The 23,243-nt window shown below is 50.0% G+C and overlaps 2 protein-coding genes across 2 annotated transcripts; one reads left to right on the forward strand and one right to left on the reverse strand.

Moving 5' to 3' along the window:
• Positions 1-1,624: 1,624 nt before the first annotated feature.
• Positions 1,625-3,809, reverse strand: LOC309972752 (uncharacterized protein C20orf202; the record flags this gene model as incomplete). The annotated part of the gene is made up of 2 exons (XM_082856584.1): positions 1,625-1,858; positions 3,744-3,809. The coding sequence occupies 2 exons, from the start codon at positions 3,807-3,809 to the stop codon at positions 1,625-1,627; spliced, it is 300 nt and encodes a 99-aa protein (XP_082712710.1).
• Positions 3,810-15,824: 12,015 nt separating this feature from the next.
• On the forward strand, positions 15,825-22,772 carry TMEM74B (transmembrane protein 74B; the record flags this gene model as incomplete). The annotated part of the gene is made up of 2 exons (XM_082856751.1): positions 15,825-15,966; positions 22,033-22,772. 2 exons carry the CDS (start codon positions 15,825-15,827, stop codon positions 22,770-22,772), a joined length of 882 nt encoding a protein of 293 aa, XP_082712877.1.
• Positions 22,773-23,243: the final 471 nt, after the last annotated feature.

Raw genomic sequence — 23,243 nt, forward strand, 5'->3', positions numbered from 1 at the left:
ATCTTGCAACACTGAAACTCTGCACCCCTTACATGACCCCCCAACCCCCTGCCCCCAAACTCCTGACAACCAGGACTACTTTCTGTCTCCATGAATTTGACTCCTCTAAGTATCTCGTATGAGTGGAATCATACTTGTCCTTTTGTGACTGGCTTACTCCACTTAGCACAATGTCTTCAAAGTCCATCCATCTTGTGGCATGTGCCGGGATTAACTTCCTTTTCAAGGCTGAATGATATTCCATTTCATGTATATATCACATTTTGTTTATCCATTCAGCCATTGATGGAGAACTATTTTTTTGTATTATCAAATATTATATAGAAACCCCAGATTAGTCTGACCATAACCACAGTACATATAATGCAACCCTCCCACCCTTTGCCTCTGTATGCAATGGATTTACTTTTTCAAGGCCATTAAAAGCAATATCCTAGCAACATGCAAGAAGATTTTCAAAAATAAAAAGGCCTGACGATAATCGGACCATGTTAACACCAGGACTTTATTTTCACCTGTTCCATTTATATCTTTCTTATAGGCAGATATAATTTTTCAAAGTTATGACTCCTGCACCCCAAAGAATTGAGGGTTCTGCCACAACATACACCTTGTTGCCTGCCTGCCAAACTCGGTTGTCAGAAATGCCATTTTTTTTCATGATTTCTCTTCTTTGCTTCTTTGACCATCCGGACTATTTTGGTTGCAAATAAGGGAAACCTTATTCAAATCAGCTTAAGCAAAAACAAACTGGTGTGTGCCTTTGTGGGTGGTGGTGGTAGAATCTACTGGCTTCTGCTCTGGCAAGACAGCAGGAGTAACTCAACAGAATTAGGGTCTGAAACCAGGGACTAAAAAGAGCCAGCACCCTTCCTCTCTGCCCATCTCTTGTGTGGTCCTCTCTCTGCTTCTCTTTGAAGATTAGCCTCTTTCTTTCCTACTGCCAGCAGGTCTCCCTCACCTGACAGGAGTCATGGCCACTGGCAGCCCCAGGTTTGCGACCGCAGTAGAACAAGAATCAAGAGGGCAATCCCAGAGAAGGGCTGTGATTGGCTCTGTTGAGCCACATGCCCACTCATTGGGCCAATCATGTTGTTAGGATGACCATGAATTGTAATTGGCCAGGCCTGGTTACATGCCCATCCTTATGGACAGGCTGGTTGTAGGGCCTGTTTCTTTCAGATAAAGGGGAATAAGAAGGCCTGCCGGGAAGACAGAAAACAACCATCAAGTCACTGCACGGGGTTCTGTATTTTTGCCATGGCAACACTAGATAAACATCCGGGCATATTGAGCTCTTTCTTTGTTTTAACAATCACCTTGTGGGAAATTCCTAAGAATAGGATTACCACCGTGGTGCTTGCCAGAAGCCATGTAACATGTTTGCGCTTTCCAAATGTGTTCACATCTGATACTTCATTTGTGCAAAAACCCTGAGAAGTGACAGGAGAGGAAAGAGTGACACAGAGAAGCTGAGTGACAGGTCCAGGGACACACAGTGAATGAGGGCAGGGGTGAACCCAGAGACCAGCCTTCCTGACTCCCATTCCAGTGCTCTCTCTCATCACAATCAACGTTTAGACTAGTGGGGGGAGGGTTTAAAGTCAGGGTCATCTCTGGCCTGTTAAGGGAGGGAGCTTCGTCTGCTGTCTGCCCCTTGGAGGAGCTGGGCCAGGCCCCTGGAGGAAAAGGGCTGGTGGCCTCTGCCTTCAGAGCCCGCCCGAGGTCTGATGGGGGAGGCTCCGCCACTGGATCTGGCATCCTCCCAGTGGGCACTCTCCGCACGCAGCTCCTGCAGGACACTGTGAAGATGCTTCAGCGTGAGCAGAAGTCTCTGGTCTTGGACCTGCATCTCAGCCTAGGAGAAAGAAGGAGTCTGTGAGGGGGCGGCCAGAGTGCTGGATGTTCCCCCAGAAAGCCTGCTCCTATCATTGTCTCATTGGAGACAAGCCCACAGCCTCATAGAAGCCATGTCCACCGAAGCCTCAGTTTCTTCATTTGCAAACTAGAAAGCAAATTACTTGCCTTTCAAGGCTATCTCCCTGTTTTAGATCCCACCAGGACTTTGGGGGCTTATATAATCCCAGGAAAGGAGGGAGAGCACCAGACTTTCATCAGTGCTCATCAGTGGTAGCTGCTGGTGTTACTGACTTGTTCCTTCTGCTGCATAAAGTGACTGACATACTTCACTGATGGTCAAGCGGGGCTTCTTGGCTGGGCTCCACAGGGGAGCCCTTGTGATGTCATGTAAATTCCCTGTGATGGAGGATAAAAACACACTTGACTGAGAAATTTGCAAGTCAGGGACCAGCAAGTGGAGACTCAAGGCTCATCTCTTGTCATATGTGGAGGCAGAGGACATTTGGCCCCGGGAGGCTGTGCCCTGGGTAGGCTTCCCCCCACCCCTACCTGTTCTCCCTCCTCATGGGTAGGAGAGAAGAGAGGTACTTTATCAAGTGGAAACTGGCACTTTGGGTTCAGGTACTAAGCAGTCTCAGCGTATGCCTAGTGTTTAGGGGGAGCACGGGGTGGGACTGACACCCAGCCTCTAGATCCCTGAGGACTGTAGGTGGCTGCAGTTCCTGCTGCTGCAGTCCCCTGGGCCCATGAGAAGCCCTCCTGTGTCAGCCCCTCCCACCAAGGTGAGGACAGGGTTGGTTCCCTGCTCGTCCGTTGCCTGGCAACCCAGACAGGTCATTTTTGGACAATCCTCTCTGTCCCTCCCCAGAAGAAGAAGCTGGCGTTATTGGAATACAAACTTTGGGTGCCTTCTGTGGTTCCCCAGACCACCTCCTTCTCTCTCTGGGCTGGTGTCCCCACATACTTTGGGGCTCCCTTCTGTTTTTGGACTTGGAGAAAACATCACAAGGAGAGACATAAGGCCTGGCTTCCTGAGCGGCCACTGAGGGGCCAAGTGACACAGCTCACAAGTTCAGGTGAGTTAGTGCCCCATGGGGTGGAGCCTTACAGACAGGAAATGGGAGACAGGAGTGAGCTGGGCAGATAAACTTCCTCTTCTTCTCTCCCCCAGGGTGCAGATCCTCCTTCAACCCCTGCAGAGAATCCCGCAGCCAGGTAAACCGGCTGCTGAGAGGGCCTCTGGGCCTCCTTCTAAGTGGCAGCCAGCTTGGTAACGCAAGGCATCTCCTCAAATAGCATCGGCCTTTGCCTCCACTCCCTATTTCCCTCACTCTCACCCCTCTGGGCTTGTACCTCCAAATAAACAGTTAATACCCCAATCCTTGCAAGCCTCTGCTTTCTAGAAGACCCAGGCTAAGACAGCTGATGTACTCCATATCCAGCTGGGTCAGGACTGTAACAGCCAACGCAGGCACTAAGTGAATTACACCATCTCCTCACCAAATTCTTACAATAACCCTTGTGGTGCTGGTACTATGGTTATCCCCATTTTACAATAAGGAGACTGAAGTTCAAAGAGGTAAAGCCACTTGCTAGAGGTCACACAGCTGCAGAGCTGGGCACATACCAGGACTCAGTGTAATTCTAAAACCAGTCAGGCAAGTACCGCACCCAGAGCCTCCTATGTAGGCCACGACCTACTTATCCCAGCACCTGAGGTGGTGATTGTGCACTGTGTGGCTGGTCCCAGAGGGGTGCCTGCAGGGCCTGTACCCCAGCCTGAAGCTCTGCCCCAGCCTAGGGGGCACCTGGGAGTGGGGAACCAGGGAGCCTTGGAATATATGGTGTGAAAGCACCAGGTAAAAAGAAATGTAAAGACTTACCAGCTCCTTTCTCAGCCACTCCAGGGTCTGCCCAAGACTTGAGGTTGGCTCTTCTGCTGTTTTCATCTCAGCGTCCTTGGGAGAGACCTTGATGCTGACCTGGTGACGGGCCTGAGGGACCTTTGATTTGGACAGTCTGCTCTCTGCTTCAGGCCAGGAGCAGAGTCTGGCTAAGCCACTGAGGATGGAGTTAATGAGAGCAGGAAGTAGCTGACATTGGAAAATGTAGTGTGTGTGTTTTTTTTTTAAAGGGCTTCAGTACTCTGAATAGAACAAGGGGCGGGGGGAGGGAGATCACTGGGGTATGGGTGCCTCAGTGCCTGTGGGCTCCAGAATCCAAATCTGATGCCAACAGGATCACAGAGACTATAAAGCTTTAAATGATAAAATTATAATTATTATGGAAATAGGTGTCCGCTTTCTGAGGGCTTGTTCTGCTCTCAATGCTTTGTTATACACACACACACACACAGATAAAAGCTCATCTGGGGCAGATGGCACACCTGTGTCCCCAGTCCTCTCCCTCCCTCCCTCACCTATCTATAGAGTCTATAGATAAGGGAAATGCTCACTTTCCAAGTCCTCTTCCTTCTGGATGCCCATGCGCCCCATTTCTAGCAAATGAGACCAAAGCAGAAATTTGCTGTTAGACTTCTAGGAAAATGTTACCTACACGATAAGGAAAAATGTCAGGGATGTTCCCCCTTTACTCTTACTTTCTTCTACTTCCTTCTGCCTTGAATGTGGATGTGATGCCTGGAGCTACAGTAACCATCTTGCAACCCTAAGACGAAGGCCAAGAAAATTGCAGAGTCATTGAAATCACTCAGTCACAGAACCCCCAACATCATCTGCCTGTTATATGAGACAAGAAACCCAATTTTTAATTGGGCAAACACAGTTCTAACTGACACCCCATTTATTCTTCACAACACACTGTGAAGTGGGCATCCTTTAATTCTCTCTTTCAACAAATACTTTCTGAGTGCCTACTGTGTTTAAAATTCTGCTGTAGGCAGATAGAGGAGTAGAGTCCAAAATCAGAGAGACAAAGGCTGGAGCTGACATCCTAGTGGGTGGAAACAAACTATAATCAAGTTAATATTATGACGCCAATAAATAGGATCTAGTCTCATGCGGGCTTTAAAAAAATGTATTCTATCCACTTGAACTAGGAACCCCAAACTAAGAATTAACATAGTGATCTCAGGTAAGGAGCTGAGGTGACCAGCAAAGCAAACGTAACCTGTTTTGGAGGTACTTGCCCTCAACTGGGCTACACAAGCTGTCCACAGATAAAGGTCCACTGAAGGTGAACGCTTAGCCCCAAATTACAAACCACACAAGGAAACCATCCACTATAAGTGAGAGTCAGCAGACACCAGCAATAGCAGGATTAGACCCCACTTCCCCTAAGAACTTCAGATGAGATTAAAACAAAAAAAAGTATTTTGAAAAGAATTAAAGTCATACAAAAGAATTCAAAAACATAAGAAAAAAGACACTATTTAAAAAGGCAGATATGAAAAATAACTAAATAGAATTTATAGAAGTAAAATTTATAGTAAATGTTTATAAATTAAAGAAAAAAGAGTGTACATTTAAGTGTAGTGCCAGAAGACAGAGTTAGGGCAGGTGATACAGGACATAGGGAGGCAGATTACGACTCAGTAGGAGGAAAGTGTTGCTTAGAATTCTTCCAGGCAGTGGGCACTCAGCCAGTGGAGTGGGGAAGCACGGCCCAGACGATCAGGGAGGCTGGAGAAGGGGCTCCACTGGCTCAGAGATGGCACCTGCAGCATCCTTCCAAGTGTGAGACTGACTGCGCAGGGAAGGGGGCCAGGACACTGTATAGGAAGCCAGGACGACTGGGTTCTGACCCGGTTGTACCAAATTTTCTATGTGAGCCTGAGCCTCATCCTTTCCATCTTAAGCATAATGAGGCTCAAAATAGTTACAGAAATGAGTTGTAAGAAAAATCACATTCCTTATATCCTGGATTTTACAGCCTAAGTTGCATCCTGACTGCCACATGCAGAGAAAATTTTATGTGCAATTTCTCCTAGTTTAGCTGTTACTCTTTAGAACCAAAGAGGATCCAAGAATCTCCTGCTTACCACACTCACACCCCTTCTGAACACAGGGGCCAGAAATGATTGCTTCCAGGCAGGTCACCAGGCTTTGTGTCACTTGACCATGTAATTATGGGACAACTGCTTGGATCAGAAATGGGTGTCCCAGCCCAAGGCAGCCACCTGCAGACTGGACAGGAGGGAGACCCTCGGCTCGTGGGTGATGGTGTGAAAGCAGCTATGTTCTGGGTGGTGAGCAAATGATCCAATCAGACCTTCTCTCAGAGAATTTGAATTTGCCACAGTCAGAGGGGTTGGATTGTCACAAGACTACTGTGTGATGAAACTCTCCAAAACTCCATACCTTCAGACAACAACTGTTTATTTTTGCTCTTGAGTTTGTGGTTTGGCTAAGGTGGTCTGCATCGGTCTTCAGGTCTGCAGATTTGAGCCTTCGCCATGGGTCTCTTGTCCTCCTCCTAGAATCACTGGGCTACTGGGGCAAGTTCTTCTCTTGGCAACGGCAGAGGATAGAGAGCAAGTGGAACCATGTGAGGCCTTGAGACTTAGGCTCAGAACAATCAAGCTGTCACTTTTTTTTTTTTTTTTTTTTTTTTTTGCGGTACGCGGGCCTCTCACTGCTGTGGCCTCTCCCGTTGCGGAGCACAGGCTCCGGATGCGCAGGCTCAGGGGCCATGGCTCACGGGCCCAGCCCCTCCGCGGCATGTGGGATCCTCCCGGACCGGGGCACGAACCCGTGTCCCCTGCATCAGCAGGCGGACTCTCAACCACTGCGCCACCAGGGAAGCCCCAAGCTGTCACTTTTGCCATGTAAGCAAAGTGAGTCACACAGCCAAGCCCCAAATTAAGAGGCCAGAATGTATACTCCACCTATGAAGAGATTGTGCCACGTGTGGAGTTAGGGAGGAATGAAGAAGGGGGGCTGGCGATTCTATACAAGAAGGAAGTTAGTTCAGAAGCAGGGCCACAGGCCCCGAGGGGTCCAGACGGAAGGCGGCAAGCAGAAACCATGAGATGGCAGGAGCCGGAGTCAGGAAGAGTTGCTGGGTGGCAGCGGCAGGAGACACAGAAAGGACTAGAGAGACTGGAGGATGATCTAGGACAATTAACATTTACTGCTCTCTGACTCCAGACCAGACATCGTGATAAGCCCTTGACAACACAACCTCATCTCATCCTCAAAACCTTGTGACTGCGGTTCCCAAACTGAGCGCCAAGGCACCCAGAGGCACTTCAGAAAACTCACAGGGGCACTGCAAAATATTTTTAAAATTTGAGGGAAATACAATAATATCTGTTGAATACTGTACAAACTACGATTAAGTTGTTTGAACCTAATTTAACAAACAACTGTTAGACATTTCTTCGGGCCTGGTGCACTGTGAAAAAATTACAGAGATGATAAGGATGCCATGAACTGAGAACATTTGGGAACGTCTGCCTACGAGGTAGGCACCGTTGTTATCTGCATGTTATAGCTGATGAAGAGCCTATTATTAACCCTTTTTTACAGGTGAGGAAACTGAGGCTCAAAGGCATAGATTTTCCTAGGATCACCCCAGCAGGTAAGCAACAGGGTTGGAATTAGAACCTGTTCTCCCTGACCTGTGTGGGAGGGTCTTGCCTGTTGTCTTGCAGGGGTGGAGGGTCAAGCGGGGGCTCAGGCTAGGCCATCTGCTGCCATCCTGGGCAGCCCAGCAGGTTCTCTGCCCGACACAGGAGTGGTGTTGATAGGAGTGCTTGGCTATTAGAGTCTGATGCTCTGTCCTTGGCCTCCAGTGCCAACACTGAATTATCCTGGGAAGACATTTCTTGTGGTTAACTTGTTTTGACACACTTTCATTTATTTTTAATCCTACTCTCACGATCCTGGCTCAGAGAACGTTTTATTTCATAGGCTTGGAAAGTCTTGGCACATGGGGAGAAGGGGGGGTGGAACCAGGAGGCCTAGGAAAGGAAAGAACTTAAACTCCTCAGCGAGGAAAAATGTCCTCACCAATTATCAAAGCCAGAATGGCCATCCATGCGTCATCCATGGGCAGCTGGTCATATGGCCTCCACGTGCCAGACGAGACTCTGCCCTGGATGCCAGAGGTATGGCGCTGAGTAAAAAGACCTCACACCTGACCTCACAGGGCTTATGGTCCAGCTAGTAGGAGAATTCGTTAGCCATCAAGTGGTTCAAAAATCGTACTTTATATCACAAACCTGGAATATATATATGAATGGATGAATATATGAATGCATGGATGAATGAATAAATTTGCAAATGAAGAAACCATGGCTCAGATGGTGATGTGAGTTGCCCAAACAAGTCAGCAGCTGTGGCAAAAATTGCAGGTTGTTCCTCAATATCCCTTCTCCCATTCACACATGGCAAAAGACTATCCCTAGACTCCCCGGCAGGGAAGTGTGGTCAGATGATTAAATCCTGGTCAGTGGGATATGAATGGATGTGATGTGTGCAATTTCTGGGCTGTGCCTTTAAAAGGAGGGAGGAGGATTCCTGCCCCTCCCCCTGCTTCTCCTTCTGTTGACTGGAATATACTCATAAGGGCTGGAGGTGGAGCAGCCATCTTGGGCCACCAGGTGGAGGATGGCAGAGCAACAAGATAGAAAGAACTGAGGTCTCCTGCGACTTGTGAAGCCACCGTATCAGCCTTAACTGCTGTGTGTGCTTTTACACGAAAGAGAAATGAATTCTGTTTTATTACAGGCACTATCATTTTGGGCCTCTTTATTACAGGAGTCAAATGAATATCCTAAAACTATAGCAGCAGAGCTAGAGGGAGAAGCCAGGTTCCTTGACTGCCCCCACTCAGGCCCTTCCATAATCCCCCCACTATATATTTTATTCTCTTCCAAGTGTCTTCTTGTTTGTGACCTGATCTGCTCCTCACAACAGCACTGTGAAGTCCATAGCAGGGAGAGGACTTCCGTGATGCTCACTGGACAGACAGGGAACCCAAGGTGTAGGAGTAGTAGGTGACCTGCCCTGAGACACATGGGCAGAGTTACTTCCATCTCTTGGATGTAGCAGGTGGGCTCAGTGATCTCACTGAGCTCTGCCTCCGTGTCTGACTCCTAATCTAGGGCCCTACCCAGCCTTGAGGGTGGTCCCTCTTTTATCCTGGGCATCTTCGCCCTCATCCCCACTTTGTAAAATACAAATAAGGTGGAAGTTTAGCAGAGAGAAGCTTCCACATTGTGAGAGCCCTTAAGCCCACCTTTCTTACCACGCAAGCTCGTGCCATCACAGCAGCCAGCTGGAGCACACGGATGGAGGACCAGTTGACTTGGGGGTCCCAACACTGCCTCTTCTTCTGTGCTATTTCCCCCCTCCCAGCAGGCCCTCGCTTCACCCCAGACAGCAAGGCTGGTAATCTGATCATTTGTCTTCTGCCTGTGCTCTTTATCTGTGTACTCATGGGTCCTGAACATGCCCTGCACCTCTGTGTCCTGTAGCAAATGCTTCCAGAGCTCCACCCACATCTCCCTGACATTCCCCTTCTCCATATGTACCCAGGGCTTCCTACTGCAAAGTACATCTGACTCTCTGCTTAAGGAACGTGCTTGACCTGTGCAGAGGAAAGGCTGGACGTGCTGGCAAAAAGGAGTTGGTAGATAAATACCTCCCTTCCCTCAGCTCTCTGATGGGACAATACTCAGTCCAGCAGGACTGAGTCCCAGTTGCCTGCAGCAGCCATGGGCTTGCCCACTGGTACATCGGAAGCCTTCCCTTCCATTCCGTGTCGAACTTCCCCACTCCTCTGCAGTGCTTCCTGGAACCACCTCCCAGATAAACCACTTGCCCTCAAATTCTTGTCTCGGGTTTGCTTCTGGGGGAACTCGACCTATGACACATCCTATCCCTGTGTGCCCTGTACACATGAGTCCCGTGCACCTCTTCTGTGCATGAGTGTCCTGTATACGGGTATTCTAGCCCTTCTGCTCTGTACACAGGCACCCTGTGTACGTGTATCCTATACACACCTGTCCCATGCCCAGGTACCCAGTACACAACCCTATGTCCTTATGTTAGGGAAGCACAGCCTCTGACCCTGACGAGGTGGTGGAGACTCTGGAAGCAGAGTGGAACTGTGGGAAAAGTGTTTCTTGGCCGCAACTAGCCTTGGGTGTGACTCTGAGGCAAGCTGCCCAGTTGATGTGAGTCCCAATTCCCTTGCCAGGTGAATGAGTGGGAGATAAAACTGAATGGGGTAGGGAGAGTAGGCATGCGGCCAATCAGCCCTGGGACTTTAGGTCTATCTGAGGTTCCCCAATCCATCTGGAAGTCCAGGCCCTTGGTTCTGGTTGTACTTCTACTACCCCTCAGTGTGGCTATAGAGCAATCTCCTCTCTTTGGCATTCAATTTTCCTAAATGTAAGAAAGGGGATTAGGAATTCCCTGGCGGTCCAGTGGTTAAGACTCGGCGCTTTCACTGCGGTGGCCTGGGTTCAATCCCTGGTTGGGGAACTAAGATCCTGCAAGCCTTGTGGCTCGGCCAAAAAAAAAAAAAAAGTTGGGGGGAGTGGGGAGAATAACATTAACAGCTCAGGAATTTTGCACATGCTTTGAAAATTATGATGGAACTCAGCATAGTGGCTATCAGCACTTAGTTGGGGTCTGGATTTGAATCCCAGAAATGTCGTAAACCAGCTATGTGACCTTGGGCAAGTTATTAACCACTCTTGCCTCCACTTCCTCATCTTAAAATGGAGATAATCATAGCACCTGCATGACAGGTGGTTACGATAATTAAGTGAGTTAATGTTTGTACAGCACTTAGAATATTGCCTGGCATTTGGAGAGGGCTACATAAGTGTTTGTCAATTAAAATAAACACACAAGTAATTCATTACTATTACTTCATCCTTGAGCCTGTTAAGAGTTATTCCCTCCTCCAGTAATACTTTTCCTTTCTCCCCCTTTCTTCCCCTAGTGAAACTTTAAGTTTGCCTGGGTTATTCTTTCATATGACCCTTTCGGACACACTGAAGGCTGTATTCAGAGTTTTCTCACCTGGAACACAGGAGGTCAGATTGGATCTGTATTTTTCAAACTTCAGCTACTCACATACCTCCTTCTCGGTTTTGCCTACCACCTCTGCTTTGACTTACTTGTATTTGTCTTTAAACCGATCATATTAGATAGGAAAACTCTTCTGAGTGACAGAAAATTCCAGGTAATAGTAGCTTATACAAGAGTTTATTTCTCTAACAAATAAAAGTGTGGGAAGGGCTTCCCTGGTGGCGCGGTGGTTGGGGGTCCACCTGCCGATGCAGGGGACATGGGTTCGTGCCCCGGTCCGGGAGGATCCCACATGCCGCGGAGGGGCTGGGGCCGTGAGCCATGGCCGCTGAGCCTGCGCGTCCAGAGCCTGTGCTCCGCAACGGGAGAGGCCGCAGCAGTGAGAGGCCCGCGTACCGCCAAAAAAAAAAAAAAGTGTGGGAAACTATCCCAGGCTGGTGTTTCCATGGTCATCTGGGATCTAGATTCCTTCAATTTTTTTGCTCCCCCATCCTAACATGCTTCCAGCTCGTGGTCCAAGACTACTGCTCCAGCTCCAGCCATCAGGTCTGCATCCTGGCAGCAGGAATGACAAAAGGGGAGAAGGAGGGCATATCCCCTTCCTTTAAGAACACTTAATACATTTTGCCCACACCTTCTCCTCTGATGATGAATAATGGCTCATTGCCTACTTGTTCATACATAACTGCAAGGGAGGCTGGGAAATGGAATCCTTATTCTGATTGCACTGTGCTAGCTATCGGTCAACAAGTCTATCCCAGTGGAAGAAAAGGAGAGTGTATAGTGGGGGAAACCAGCAGAATATGTTGCTCCAACTTCATATAGACTCATATATTTTTCTGTCCTCATTCTAAGCAATATTATCCATGATATCTCTAGTTTCCTGAGCTAGTTATCTATTTTTCTAAAACACATTAGAATAAAATAAATACCTAGCCATTAAAATGAATACATATACATATGGGGGTGTGTGTATACAGATACAGGATAGATGGTGGGAGACTGTTACTGCCTCCAGTGATCCATGCCTCTCAGTATTCATACACTTATGTAGACCCCTCCCCTTGACTCTGGGCTGGCCTGTGACATTCACTAAAGCAATAGAATGCAGCAGAAGTGACATTGTGACTGTTCCCTCAGCTTTAGGAACTTCCAACAGCTTCTGCTTTTGTACTCTGGGAAAGTTGAGTGCCATAAAAACTCTGACTACCTTGAGACCACCATTGTATAAGGAAGCCCATGCTAGCCACCTGGAGAGTGTGGTAGATAATAGGAGAACCCACAGCCAGTTCCCAGCTGTTTGTATCACCCTAGCTGACACCATGTAGAGAAGAATTGAGCTGTCCCCACCAAATCCAGCCCAAACTGCAAAACTGAGCAAATAAATAATTTTCTTTTAAGCTGATAAATTTTGGGGTGCAGCCATAGATAACCAAACACATTTATCTATATAACACCAAGAAATCATGTCATGTACAATACCCTTTGGAAAATTCTGGATTAAGTGATATTCTAATATTCTACAAGAACATTCTCTCACAGACCCACACGTCTCATAGACACATAACTGCAGTGAATTGATTGAGGACTTATCACATGCCAACATGACCACAATAACCTCCTGATGGTCTCTGCTTTCTCTCTTGTCCCCTCGCACCTGGGAGCAGCCAGAGGGAGAAGGTTTGCAAAATGCAAATCTGATCACGTCATTCTCCTGCTTATCACCCACTGCAATGTCCACAAGGAGTCTTCTTAGGTTCAACTACACACTCAGACTCAACATGTGACCACAAGCCATACTTGGCATTGACATACTCTGATGGATGTAAGACAGGAACCTCAGCTTGCTAGAATGGCACTCAATGTCAGCACCAGCACTCAACTCTCCCTCTCAGCGGGGGAGTCCTTGCTGCATGTGTACCAGAGCAGTACAGCACAGGTTCAAGGAGATGAATCCCCATCTGGTGGGTGCAGGAGTCATCGTGGCTTAAAAGCTTCATGTCCCCTGGGAGCCAATACCTTTGCACCTGCCCAATTACAGGAGTCACCATGCTCATGAAGCCCAAAATATGATTTCCCACCAGGTATTTATAGTTCCTCTCATCCCAGATGCAATTTACCAATCAGGGGTCTTTAAGAAAAAAAAAAAACCCTTTAGTTTTTAGAACAGTTTTTAGATTTACAGAAAAATTGGGAAGATAGCACAAAGAGTTCCCATACCCAATTTCTTCTATTATTAACACCTTATATTAGTATGATAAATTTGTTATAATTAATGAACCAATATTGATCCATTATTATTAGCTAAAGTCCACACTTTGTTCAGATTTCCTTAGTATTTACCTAATGTCCTTTTTTCCTATTCCAGGATCTCATCCGGGACACCACAGTACATTTAGCCGTCATGCATCTTTAAGGCTCCTCTTGGCTGTGACACTTTCTCAGACTTTCCTTGTTTCGACAGTTCTGAGGTCAGGTATTTTGTAAAATGTCCCTCAGCTGGGATTTGTGTGATGTTTATCTCCTGGTTAGACTGGGGTTATGGGTTTTGTGAGAGAGATCACAGAGGTAAAGTGCCAGTCCCATCACACCATATCAAGGATACATACTATTAACATAATTGGACTGCTGATGTTGACTTTGATCCCCTGGCTGAGGTAATCAGGTTTGTCAGTTTCTCCACTATAAAATTATCTCCACCCCCACTTCCATACTGTACTCTCTGAAAGGCACTATGCTCCGCCCATACTTAAGAATTGGGGAGTTATGCACAAATAATAGAGAATAAACTAGTGGTTACCAGTGGGGAGAGGGGAGGGACGATACAGAGGTGGAGGGGTGGGAGGTACAAACTATTGTGTGTAAGATAGGCTACAAGAATGTATTGTACAACCCGGGGGAATATAGCCAATATTTTGTAATAACTGTAAATGGAATGTAACATTTAAAAATTGTATAAAAAATCTCTACACAGGAGTCTAAAAAAAAAAAGAATTGGGGCGTTATGTTGCTTCCTTGAGGATGGAATATTTGGAATTCAGCATCAGAGATTTCTCTTTTTCCCCCATTTTTTCATTTATCATATTTTAGGTTACAATCCAATATTTATTTTTTTGATCAAATTTTTCTAACTTTGGCTCTTAGGAGCTCTTTTAGTCAGCCCCTATGTCCTTTGACATACCCCCATCATTGTGTGTGTGTGCGTGCGTGTGTGTGTGTGTGCGTGTGGTTTGTTCCTTCCTTACTTTCTGGCACTATCAGATGCTCCAGGCTTGTCTTGTACATTTCCTGCTCCAGTCCTAGCATCAGCCATTTCTCCCTGGTTCCTTTTATTGGAGAGTGGTATTAGAAACCAAGATATGGGAACCAGGTGCGCTTGTTGCTATGCAGTGTCATGCAGCTAGGTTCTCTCAGCTGACGGAGAAAGGAAATATAGTGTATACTGACTTGTGTATATATACATTTATAGTTATCTATCACATGTATCATAAATACGTACTCATCTGCATCAATATTATGTTAAACATGAGTTCATACTGATATCTCCAATTCTAATCCATTACCACATGGATCATTCCAGGCTCCTCCTTGGGGTCATTTTTATCATAGCAATGTTGCCTAGTAACAGAGTGATATATGTTTATCTGTTTCCAAGGAAACAGAGCTAGACAGTTAACCAAAGGTCAAATTCTCATGCAGAAGAGGAAAAGTTTGTTAACTCTTTACTCACACTGGTCAATGACTCCCCACTGCTCTGGGGATAAAGAACCAACTGCTCGGCTTACAAGGATTCTCAGTGACCTGGCTCACTGACAGTCCAGCCTCATCTCCAACGTTCCTTATTGAGCCCTTCAGGGCAACCACCCTGGTCTCCGTCAAGCCTCACACTCACCATACTCTCTTCTACCCCAGGGCCCTTGCCCATGCCAGTCCCTCTGCTGGGCCTCTCTTCCTGCTGTCTTTACCTAGTTGCCTCCTATTCATCCTTTCAATCTCGGCTCAGTCCTCACTTCTGCAGTGGAGCCAGGAGCCATCCCCATCCCCCAGACTAGGTCAGCACCTTGCTGAAAGCTTGAACAGCACTATGTACCTTTGCTCTGTGGCAGTGTTACATTTACTTATCCTTTTCTCCCACTGGAATACAAACTTCTAGAGGGTAGGGATGAAGTCTACCTAATTAATCAGTATATAATAGGAGCTCAATAAATATTTGCTCATTTTCTCCATTCTTTATTCAATAAATATTTATCAAGGGCCTCCTATGTGTTGGCTCCTTTTCTAGTGTCTGGGGATACAGGAGGGAGGGAAACAGGCAAAGCTTCTGCCTCTTGACACATATTTTAGTGGTCGTGATAATAAAGAAAGAAATAAGCAACTGTCAGGAGTTGATAAATGCTATGGAGAAAAATTCAGAGTTAAGGAGTAAAGGGTGCTGGTGCACTGCTAGTTTTAAAAGGATGATGTAGGAAGGTGTCTCTGAGAAGGTGACATTTGAGCAAAGACGTGAAGGAAGTGAGGGCGAGCTCTGGGGGTCTCAGGAAGAAGAGTGTCCCAGGCAGAAGGAACAGCAAAGGCAAAGGCTCTGAGGCAGGGCTGAGGGAGGGAACTGTGCACGCTTTACAGGGAGTATCTCATCTAATCCCGATAACCCTTACTAAATCCATTAAACAGATGAGGAAACTGAGCTCTGAGAGGGGACAAGGCCACACAGCCATGAATGGTGGAGCTGGGATTCTCTCGGGAGTCTGGTGCCACAGCCAGCTCCTTTTGAGGTCCCTAACAATAGGCTTCTGGAAGGCAGGAAGAGACTGAAGCCCTCCCATCCCCGGAGGTCCTGCCCAGGTCTCTGTCACACTGGTCTCAAAGGCCTGGGCACCTGGCCTCCAGGGTGGCCTCCACTGTCCTGCTTGTCAAGGATAGCACAGGCCTTTGGAGCAGGACATGTCAGGTTTTCACATGAGGTGGCTGAGGAGCCAGGACAGGGCATCCCCATCTGCCTGTCCTTCCAGATGGCTGACCTCTGCTGACCCTTCCAAAGCTCCTGGAGTCTGCATTTTCATGATTCCATTGGCAGAGGCGAACACTGAGGCTCAGAGAGGCGGGAGGACTTACCAGAGGCCACGAGAGTGAGCTGGCCACGGAGACTTCCGGAAACCCCATGATCTTCACACGGACCTCCTCTCTGGGCTTCACCTGGGCCCCCAAAGAGGGAGAGTCTCCTTAACTTTTGTGCTCTAGGCATCTCACTGATTCACCTTAATCTGAGCCCTTTAACGGAGAGAAATAGTGGAATCTGCCCTACTCACCACCTGCTCACCCAAACCCACCGCTGGGCTCTGGGGGGATCAGACAGGGGCCCTGTTCTCCAGGAGGTGCCAGTCTGATGAGGGATGCTGGCACTCACTGAAAATCACAACTCTCAGAAATAAGGACAATAACGCAGGCAAAGAGCACAGCTGTAGGGGCCCCTGGGGCGAGGGAGGGTGTGGGGCAGCGAGCTTTGCTTCCCAGGGGAGGGGGCACTACAGCTGGGCCTTGGAGGAAGAAGGTGTGTGTGGCCATTGGTAATCCTCCAAGATAACACCCGTCTTGGGCTGTGTACCTCAGTGTCCCACAAAAAAAGAAGAGCAGGGGAAAAGGAGGAGTGCGCGCGCGCGCGTGTGTGTGTGTGTGTGTGTGTGTGTGTGTGTGTGTGTGTGTGTGTTTGGGGGTGAGGGGTGGTCTTCAGAGGCTTCTTTTCAGCCTTCAGGTGGCGCCCTTGAGCCACGGAGCCACAAACGCCAGAGAAGACTATCCCGACCTAAGGACCTCGGAGAGGACCCTGGGTCTTACCTGAGGGCTGTGTGTGTGTGAGGGGGTGAGGAGAGGAGGAAGAGTGGGGGCTTGGCGCAGTAGGGGCTCCCCAGCCGAGGGGCGAGGCCGGCGGCCGAGGGAGGGGTCTCTTTCAGCACTCACCCCCGCGCCTCGCCGCTGCGCCCAGGCACCACGAGATGAAGGCTCCAGTTCCCTAAGCCCAGGTGCTGGCGAAACAGATCTGCCCCAAGGGGTGGGGAGGGCAGGAGGATGGATCCGTGTCCCCCCACTCTCACCCTAGTCCGTTACCCTCCTCCCAGTGCCTCCCCGCGCTAACTCTCCCGGCGCCCTCGCCGGCCGCGGGCGGAGCCCGATCCGCTGCGCTCGGCGATCCCCGGCTCCCGCCCCTTCCCCGTCCTCCCTACCCGGAGCCCTCAGAGGCCGTGGCCGCCTCGGTACAGCCCCGCGCGGAGCGAGCAGGTAAGTGCGCCGCGGCAGCGTCTCCGGGCCGGGCCCGGCCGGGAAGGGGGCGGGAGCCGGGGAGGGCGAGGAGGAGGCGGCGGCCGGGCCCGCTTTCTCCCGGGCTGCGCCGCAGCACAGACACCGGCGGGCGGGCACCGGCTTCGGGGAGGCGCACTGGGAGGACGCGCCCTCGCCGTTGCCCGGCGCCCTCGCCTCCCGCGTGGGGAGGCAGTGAGGGAGGCCCGGCACAGGTACGCACGCGAAAAGGGGACTGCGAGGGGCGGCGGGAGACCGAGGGCCCGAGGCGGGGAGGGGCGGCCAAGGAGAGCTAGCCTGACCTCGCGGCCCGGCCGAAGGACAAGAGGCGAGGGGACCCGGGCGCACGCCTGTCCTCGCAGATCCTGGCCTTCGTGGGTCGCCTGGCCGCCTGGCAACCGGCGCCGCTCTTCCCAGTCCGGCCTGGCCCGGCCCAGTGGCGTTTGTGGTCAAGGGCAGGAGCAGGGGGTGTGAGCTGCGGGCTGGCGGGCGCGCGGGTGCGGCGGGCAGTCGGGGTGCTGGGGCTTTCTGCGCAGAACTTTGGGTACAACAGCGTGGACATATCTGAGCGCCCGAGGCTTTGTGTACAACTCGTGCGTGTGTCTATCGATTGGGTTTTGTGAAGCTTACCCACTCCCGCTGTGCGTCTGTCTCCCCGCGTGTTAGTGCACACCAGTGGGTGGGGTGCTGGGCCTGGGGGGATCTTGGTGGGTCTTAGCAGTCCTGAGGGTAGTAAACTCTGTGTGTGTGTGTGTGTGTGTGTGTGTGTGTGTGTGTGTAACCAGCTCTGTCCCTTGCTGGGGTGTGGGTACCAATGTGGTCTATGGATCTGTGGCTCACACTGCGTGGCTTCCCATGTCTGTGAATGTTGCATGTGGAAAAGGCCCCTGGGGGTATGAGTGTGGAACTGGGGTGTGCTTTTCAGGTCCTGTTGGACTGCATATGAAACTGGAGTGTTACTGGTACAGTTGTGGGGTGTGAGCAGTGGACACCAGCATCATTGTCAGCTTGTCTGTTTCTGCTTATGTTTTGGATAATTTACTGGGCATGTCCTTGTAAGTGGTGGGCATCTCTGAACCTGTGTGTCAGATACATAGCAACTCTAGGTAAGAGGGAACCTCCTTTTCCTCCACCCTCTTCCTAACTCTGCTGGCATCCTAAGGAAAAAGTTTTGGGTTCCTGCCAAGTGAAAGAGCCCTGCTCCAAGAATTTGGGTGTCCTGGGTTTTTTCTGGGATATGGAAGCATCAATGTGTTGGTCTGGGAAGGGGGTTCCTGGGCCACTCCAGGGGCTGAGTTCTGTGGAGGATGCTTAAGACATGGGTGGGGGACCACATCTGGACACCAACTGGGCAGGAGTGGTCACTGCCAGTCCCTGTCACTGGCTGGGCACTCAGGAAAATGCTTTTGGTGCCAAAAGTAAAAAAAGCCAATGAACACACCTCTCCTCTTGGTTTACTGGAAAGTGGGAGCAGTCTGGGCAGAGCCTGGCCCTGAGTAGGCACTCGCCACCCTGTGTGTGGGAAGGATTGTCTGCCTGGGCAGGTTGCCAAACCATTCCTGAGGGCTGGCTGTGTTCCAAGCCCTGTGCAGGGGGCTGCGGACCCAGACATATCCCTGCCCTCAAACTGCTCGTGGTTGATGTTAAACAGTCGGATAAAGTAGAGAATCTACAAATGAGGCCTGGAAGACCAGGGAAGGAGGGCGGAATGATGCCACTGGTACAAGAGTGTGTGGGTCTGCAGGCTTTAAAGTGATAACAATTCTTGGGGAACCTGCTTTCAACTCCTGGCCCCCACATGCATGCCATGGGATCTTGGCCACATTTTGTAAAATGCAGATAGTAATAACTGCTCGTGGGGCTCGTGGGGGTTCTACACAATACTCCTGAGCGAAGTGCCCGCAGTAGGGCCCAGCAGGGAGTGTAGGTGCTCAGTAAACATTTATTAAATTGGAACTCAGGAAAAAGGGACATGGTCATAGAGATGGGTTGTAAGTGGAAACAGGCTTTGTACTCACATGAAAGGCCCTGTGTGTGCTAAGAGGAGGCGTCTGATGCAGGCCCATGTTGGAAGGAAGATCAGAAAGATCGAGCCTTCCTGCCCTGAGGCTCTTTAAATTTCATTCATTCCATTCATTTTCACTTCATTCATTTGCTTATATCCTCTCTCTCTCTCTCTCTCTCTCTCTCTCTCTCTTTCTCTCTCTCTCACACACACACACACACACACACACACACACACTGAAGCACAGAGAACTGGAGAATAAATTCAGGCACACGAATACAGAGAAAGGTCTAGAATCCTGTGTACGTGTGTGTAGACACACTAGGGCATACGAGCCGCTCTGCACCTGGGTGTCTCTGTGCAGTGTGGGGACTTGGGTCTGTGGTGTATGTACCCACAGTACATCAGTGTGCAGGGGAAATGGGGTAGTTCTGCTGTGGGATCAGGAGTTCTACATGCCAGTTGGGGCCTGTCAGGGGAGCACCAGATCTGCCTGAGGGAGGACTCCATCATCAGCTCCAGCTGAGTGTGGCTGTGAGGGAATGGGGGCTAGGGTGGTGAGATTCTTTCCTTTTGCAAGAGAAGCCAGGCATCCAAGGTTTGAAGTGTAAAATGTTCACTGCAGCACTATTTACAATAGCCAGGACATGGGACCAACCTAAATGTCCATTGACAGATGAATAGATAAAGATGTGGCACATATATACAATGGAATATTACTCAGCCATAAAAAGAAATGAAATTGAGTTATTTGTAGTGAGGTGCATGGACCTAAAGTCTGTCATACAGAGGGAAGTAAATCAGAAAGAGAAAAACAAATACTGTATGCTAACGCATATGTATGGAATCTAAAAAAAGAAAAAGGGTGGTGGGCTGTCCTGGTGGCGCAGTGGTTAAGAATCCGCCTGCCAATGCAGGGGACACGGGTTCGAGCCCTGGTCCAGGAAGATCCCACATGCCGCGGAGCAACTAAGCCCGTGCGCCACAACTACTGAGCCTGTACTCTAGAGCCCGTGCTCTGCAACAAGAGACGCCACCGCAATGAGCAGCCCGCGCGCCACAACAAAGAGTAGCCCCTGCTCACTGCAACTAGAGAAAGCCCACACACAGCAGTGAAGTCTCAATGCAGCCAAAAATAAATAAATTTATAAAAAAAAAAAAGGGGGGGTACTGATGAACCTGGTTGCAGGGCAGGAATAAAGAGGTAGACATAGAGAATGGACTTGAGGACATGGGGTGGGAGGGCGAAGCTGGGGCGAAGTGAGAGTAGCATCGACATACATACACTAAATGTAAAATAGTTGGCTGGTGGGAAGCAGCAGCATAGCACAGGGAGATGAGTTCGGTGCTTTGCGATGACCTAGAGGGGTAGCATAGGGAGGATGGGAGGGAGGCTCAAGACGGAGGGGATGTGGGGCATGGGTAGGCATATGGCTGATTCGCTTTGTTGTGCAACAGAAACTAACACAGTATAGTAAAGCAATTATACTCCAATAAAGATCTATTTAAAAAAATAAATTAAAAAATAAAGTGTAAAATCTTTTGCTTTTTATATATTGGCAACTGCTTCACCAAAAACCAGATGAACAGACCAGAAACAAAAAAAAGCAAAACTTCTATGAGCCAAATATGGCCCATGGGCTGTAAGCTGGTATCCTTTGGCACATGTGCTGTCTGTCTGTGTGGGTGTGTATTCAGGTACTTGGGTAGGGTGTCTCCTCTTTGAGCAAAGTGTACCCCCTTACCCGCTCCTCTCCCAGCTCCCCTTCTGTGGTCTGCATCCAGGTCCTCCCATCTTCTATTTACATAAAGGCATTTGGCCTTGACCTCAGTCATGGCTCTCACATATGCTCCTTTCTCTTTGCCCTCTCAGCTTCCATGTCTCCCCTGACCACAGTGGGTTCCTCCCTGGACCCCTGGCCTCCACTCTCCTCCTTCCCCATCCTGTCTGTCCTCCATGCAGCAGCCAGAGAGAGCTTTCCAAAACCTAGGCGATGTTAGCCCTCCCATCCCCAACGCCTCGCCTCCCTGGCTCCTTGGCCTGGTTTTCAGAGTCCCTAGCGAGCTGGTCCCAGCTGACCTCAAGGCACCCCTTCTCCCTCTCCAGAATGCCCTTGTCCCCTCTCAGTGCTGGGGGATTTCCCACTCATCCTCCGAGGCTTGGCTCAAATGCCACCAACTCCTAGAAGCTTCCCTAACTTTCTCCTTTTGTTCTTACGACCACCTTCATCTCTACCCCTTCCCCTGCCCCCAGTCATTCTCACTTCATCACAACAGCGTCCATTAATTGAACTGGCAGGGGCCTTAAATGCCTTATTTTATGAAATCCTCACATCATCCCTATGAGGGAGACATTTGGCTTATTCACATTTAACAGATGAGAAAATTGAGTCTGGAAAGGTCACCTCACTTGCCAAAGCTCAAGTGGTGACGCTGGGATTAGAACCTATCTACTGTATTTAAATTCCCTCCACCATAATAGCTCATTGCTGATACTTACTGAGTCCTTACTATTCTGAGCACTTTATATGGATTAATTCAATCCCTATATCAGCCCTGTTAAATACGGAGTGGTAGTATTACTGTCGTTTAATATAGAGGGAAACAGGCCCAGAGACAATACGGGGATTGCCCAAAGCCACATGCCCGCCAGTCGTGAAGCAGGATCCTAGCGCGGATTGGGTCTCACTGCTCTGTCATTATCTTATCCCCTGCCTCCCCCTCTGGCTGGCGGGCTCCCCCTCCTCCCCGGTGGAAACTCGGCCTGACTCACCTTCACATCTCTCGGGGCCTTCTGTGATGTCTGGCACCAGCAGGCTCTCAGTAGAGGTTCGCTAAATTCCACTGACTTTCTGTTTTCTCTTCTAGCTGCCCAGCGGCCAAGGGATGAGCTGGGGCCCGCCTTCCCAATGGCATCTCCCCCTGGTCTGGAACTGAAGACACTGAGCAATGGTCCCCAGGCCCCAAGGAGACCAGCTCCTCTGGGTCCAGCGGCCCCACGCAGGGAGGGTGTGGAGAATGCCTGCTTCTTTGCGGAGGAGCACGAGACTCATTTCCAGAACCCTAGGGATGCCAGACTGGGCAGCTCCCCCAGCCCCCCTGAGGGCGTCCTCTCATGGCCCCGATCCCAGAGGGACGACCTGTCCCTGCGTTCAGAAGAGGGGCCAGGCCTGGAGCCTGTGAGCCGCCCGGTGGATTACGGCTTCGTTTCCGCTCTGGTTTTCCTGGTGAGCGGGATCCTCCTGGTGGTGACTGCGTACACCATCCCCCGAGAGGCCCGTGTCAACCCGGACACAGTGTCAGCACGGGAGATGGAACGACTAGAAATGTACTATGCGCGCCTGGGCTCACACCTGGACAAGTGCATCATTGCAGGCCTGGGGCTGCTCACAGTGGGCGGCATGCTCTTGTCCGTGCTGCTGATGGTCTCCCTGTGCAAGGGAGAGCTGTACCGCCGGCCGAACTTCGTCCCTGGCAGGGGCTCCAGGAAGACCTACGGCTCCATTAACCTGCGCATGAGACAGCTCAGTGGGGATGGGAGCCAGGCCCTGGTGGAGAACGAAGTCGTCCAGGTCTCGGAGACCAGCCGCACCCTCCAGGGGTCTTAAGTAAGAGCCCACCCTATCTGGCTGCTTCAGCTTCAGGGCTACAAGGCCTCCGAGTCTGGGGTTTTGGACTGAGCTCCACATAGGGCCCCGTGGAAGGAGTCCCGGGTGCTGGAGGGGGAGCTTGGGGCCTGGCCCAGGCTTCGCTTGGGAGAGCTGCCCCCGATCTGTTTTGTAGCTTGAGGTTTTGCATAAGGTTTTGTTTGAAGGATGGCTTCTGCTGCTAAAAATACAGAAGTTTGGAAACTGCTGCCCTTGGAGGATGAGTTTCTTGGCCTGCCCGCGGGTCGAGAGCTGTCTGAAAGGCTGCCCATCCTGTTCCCCATGTCTTGGGGAATTCCGGGTTCTCTGCTGTCCTCATCAGCCATGGATGGGTGTTGGGCAAACTTGGCTTTGAGCCCTGACTGTCTAAGGTGGGAGGTGGCTTCATGATGAGGGGAGAAGTCAGCCCTGGGACGACCTCCCCACTCCAGG

The sequence above is a fragment of the Leucopleurus acutus genome (genome assembly GCF_964270905.1).
Source record: "Leucopleurus acutus genome assembly, chromosome: 16".
Lineage (NCBI taxonomy): Eukaryota > Metazoa > Chordata > Mammalia > Artiodactyla > Delphinidae > Leucopleurus > Leucopleurus acutus.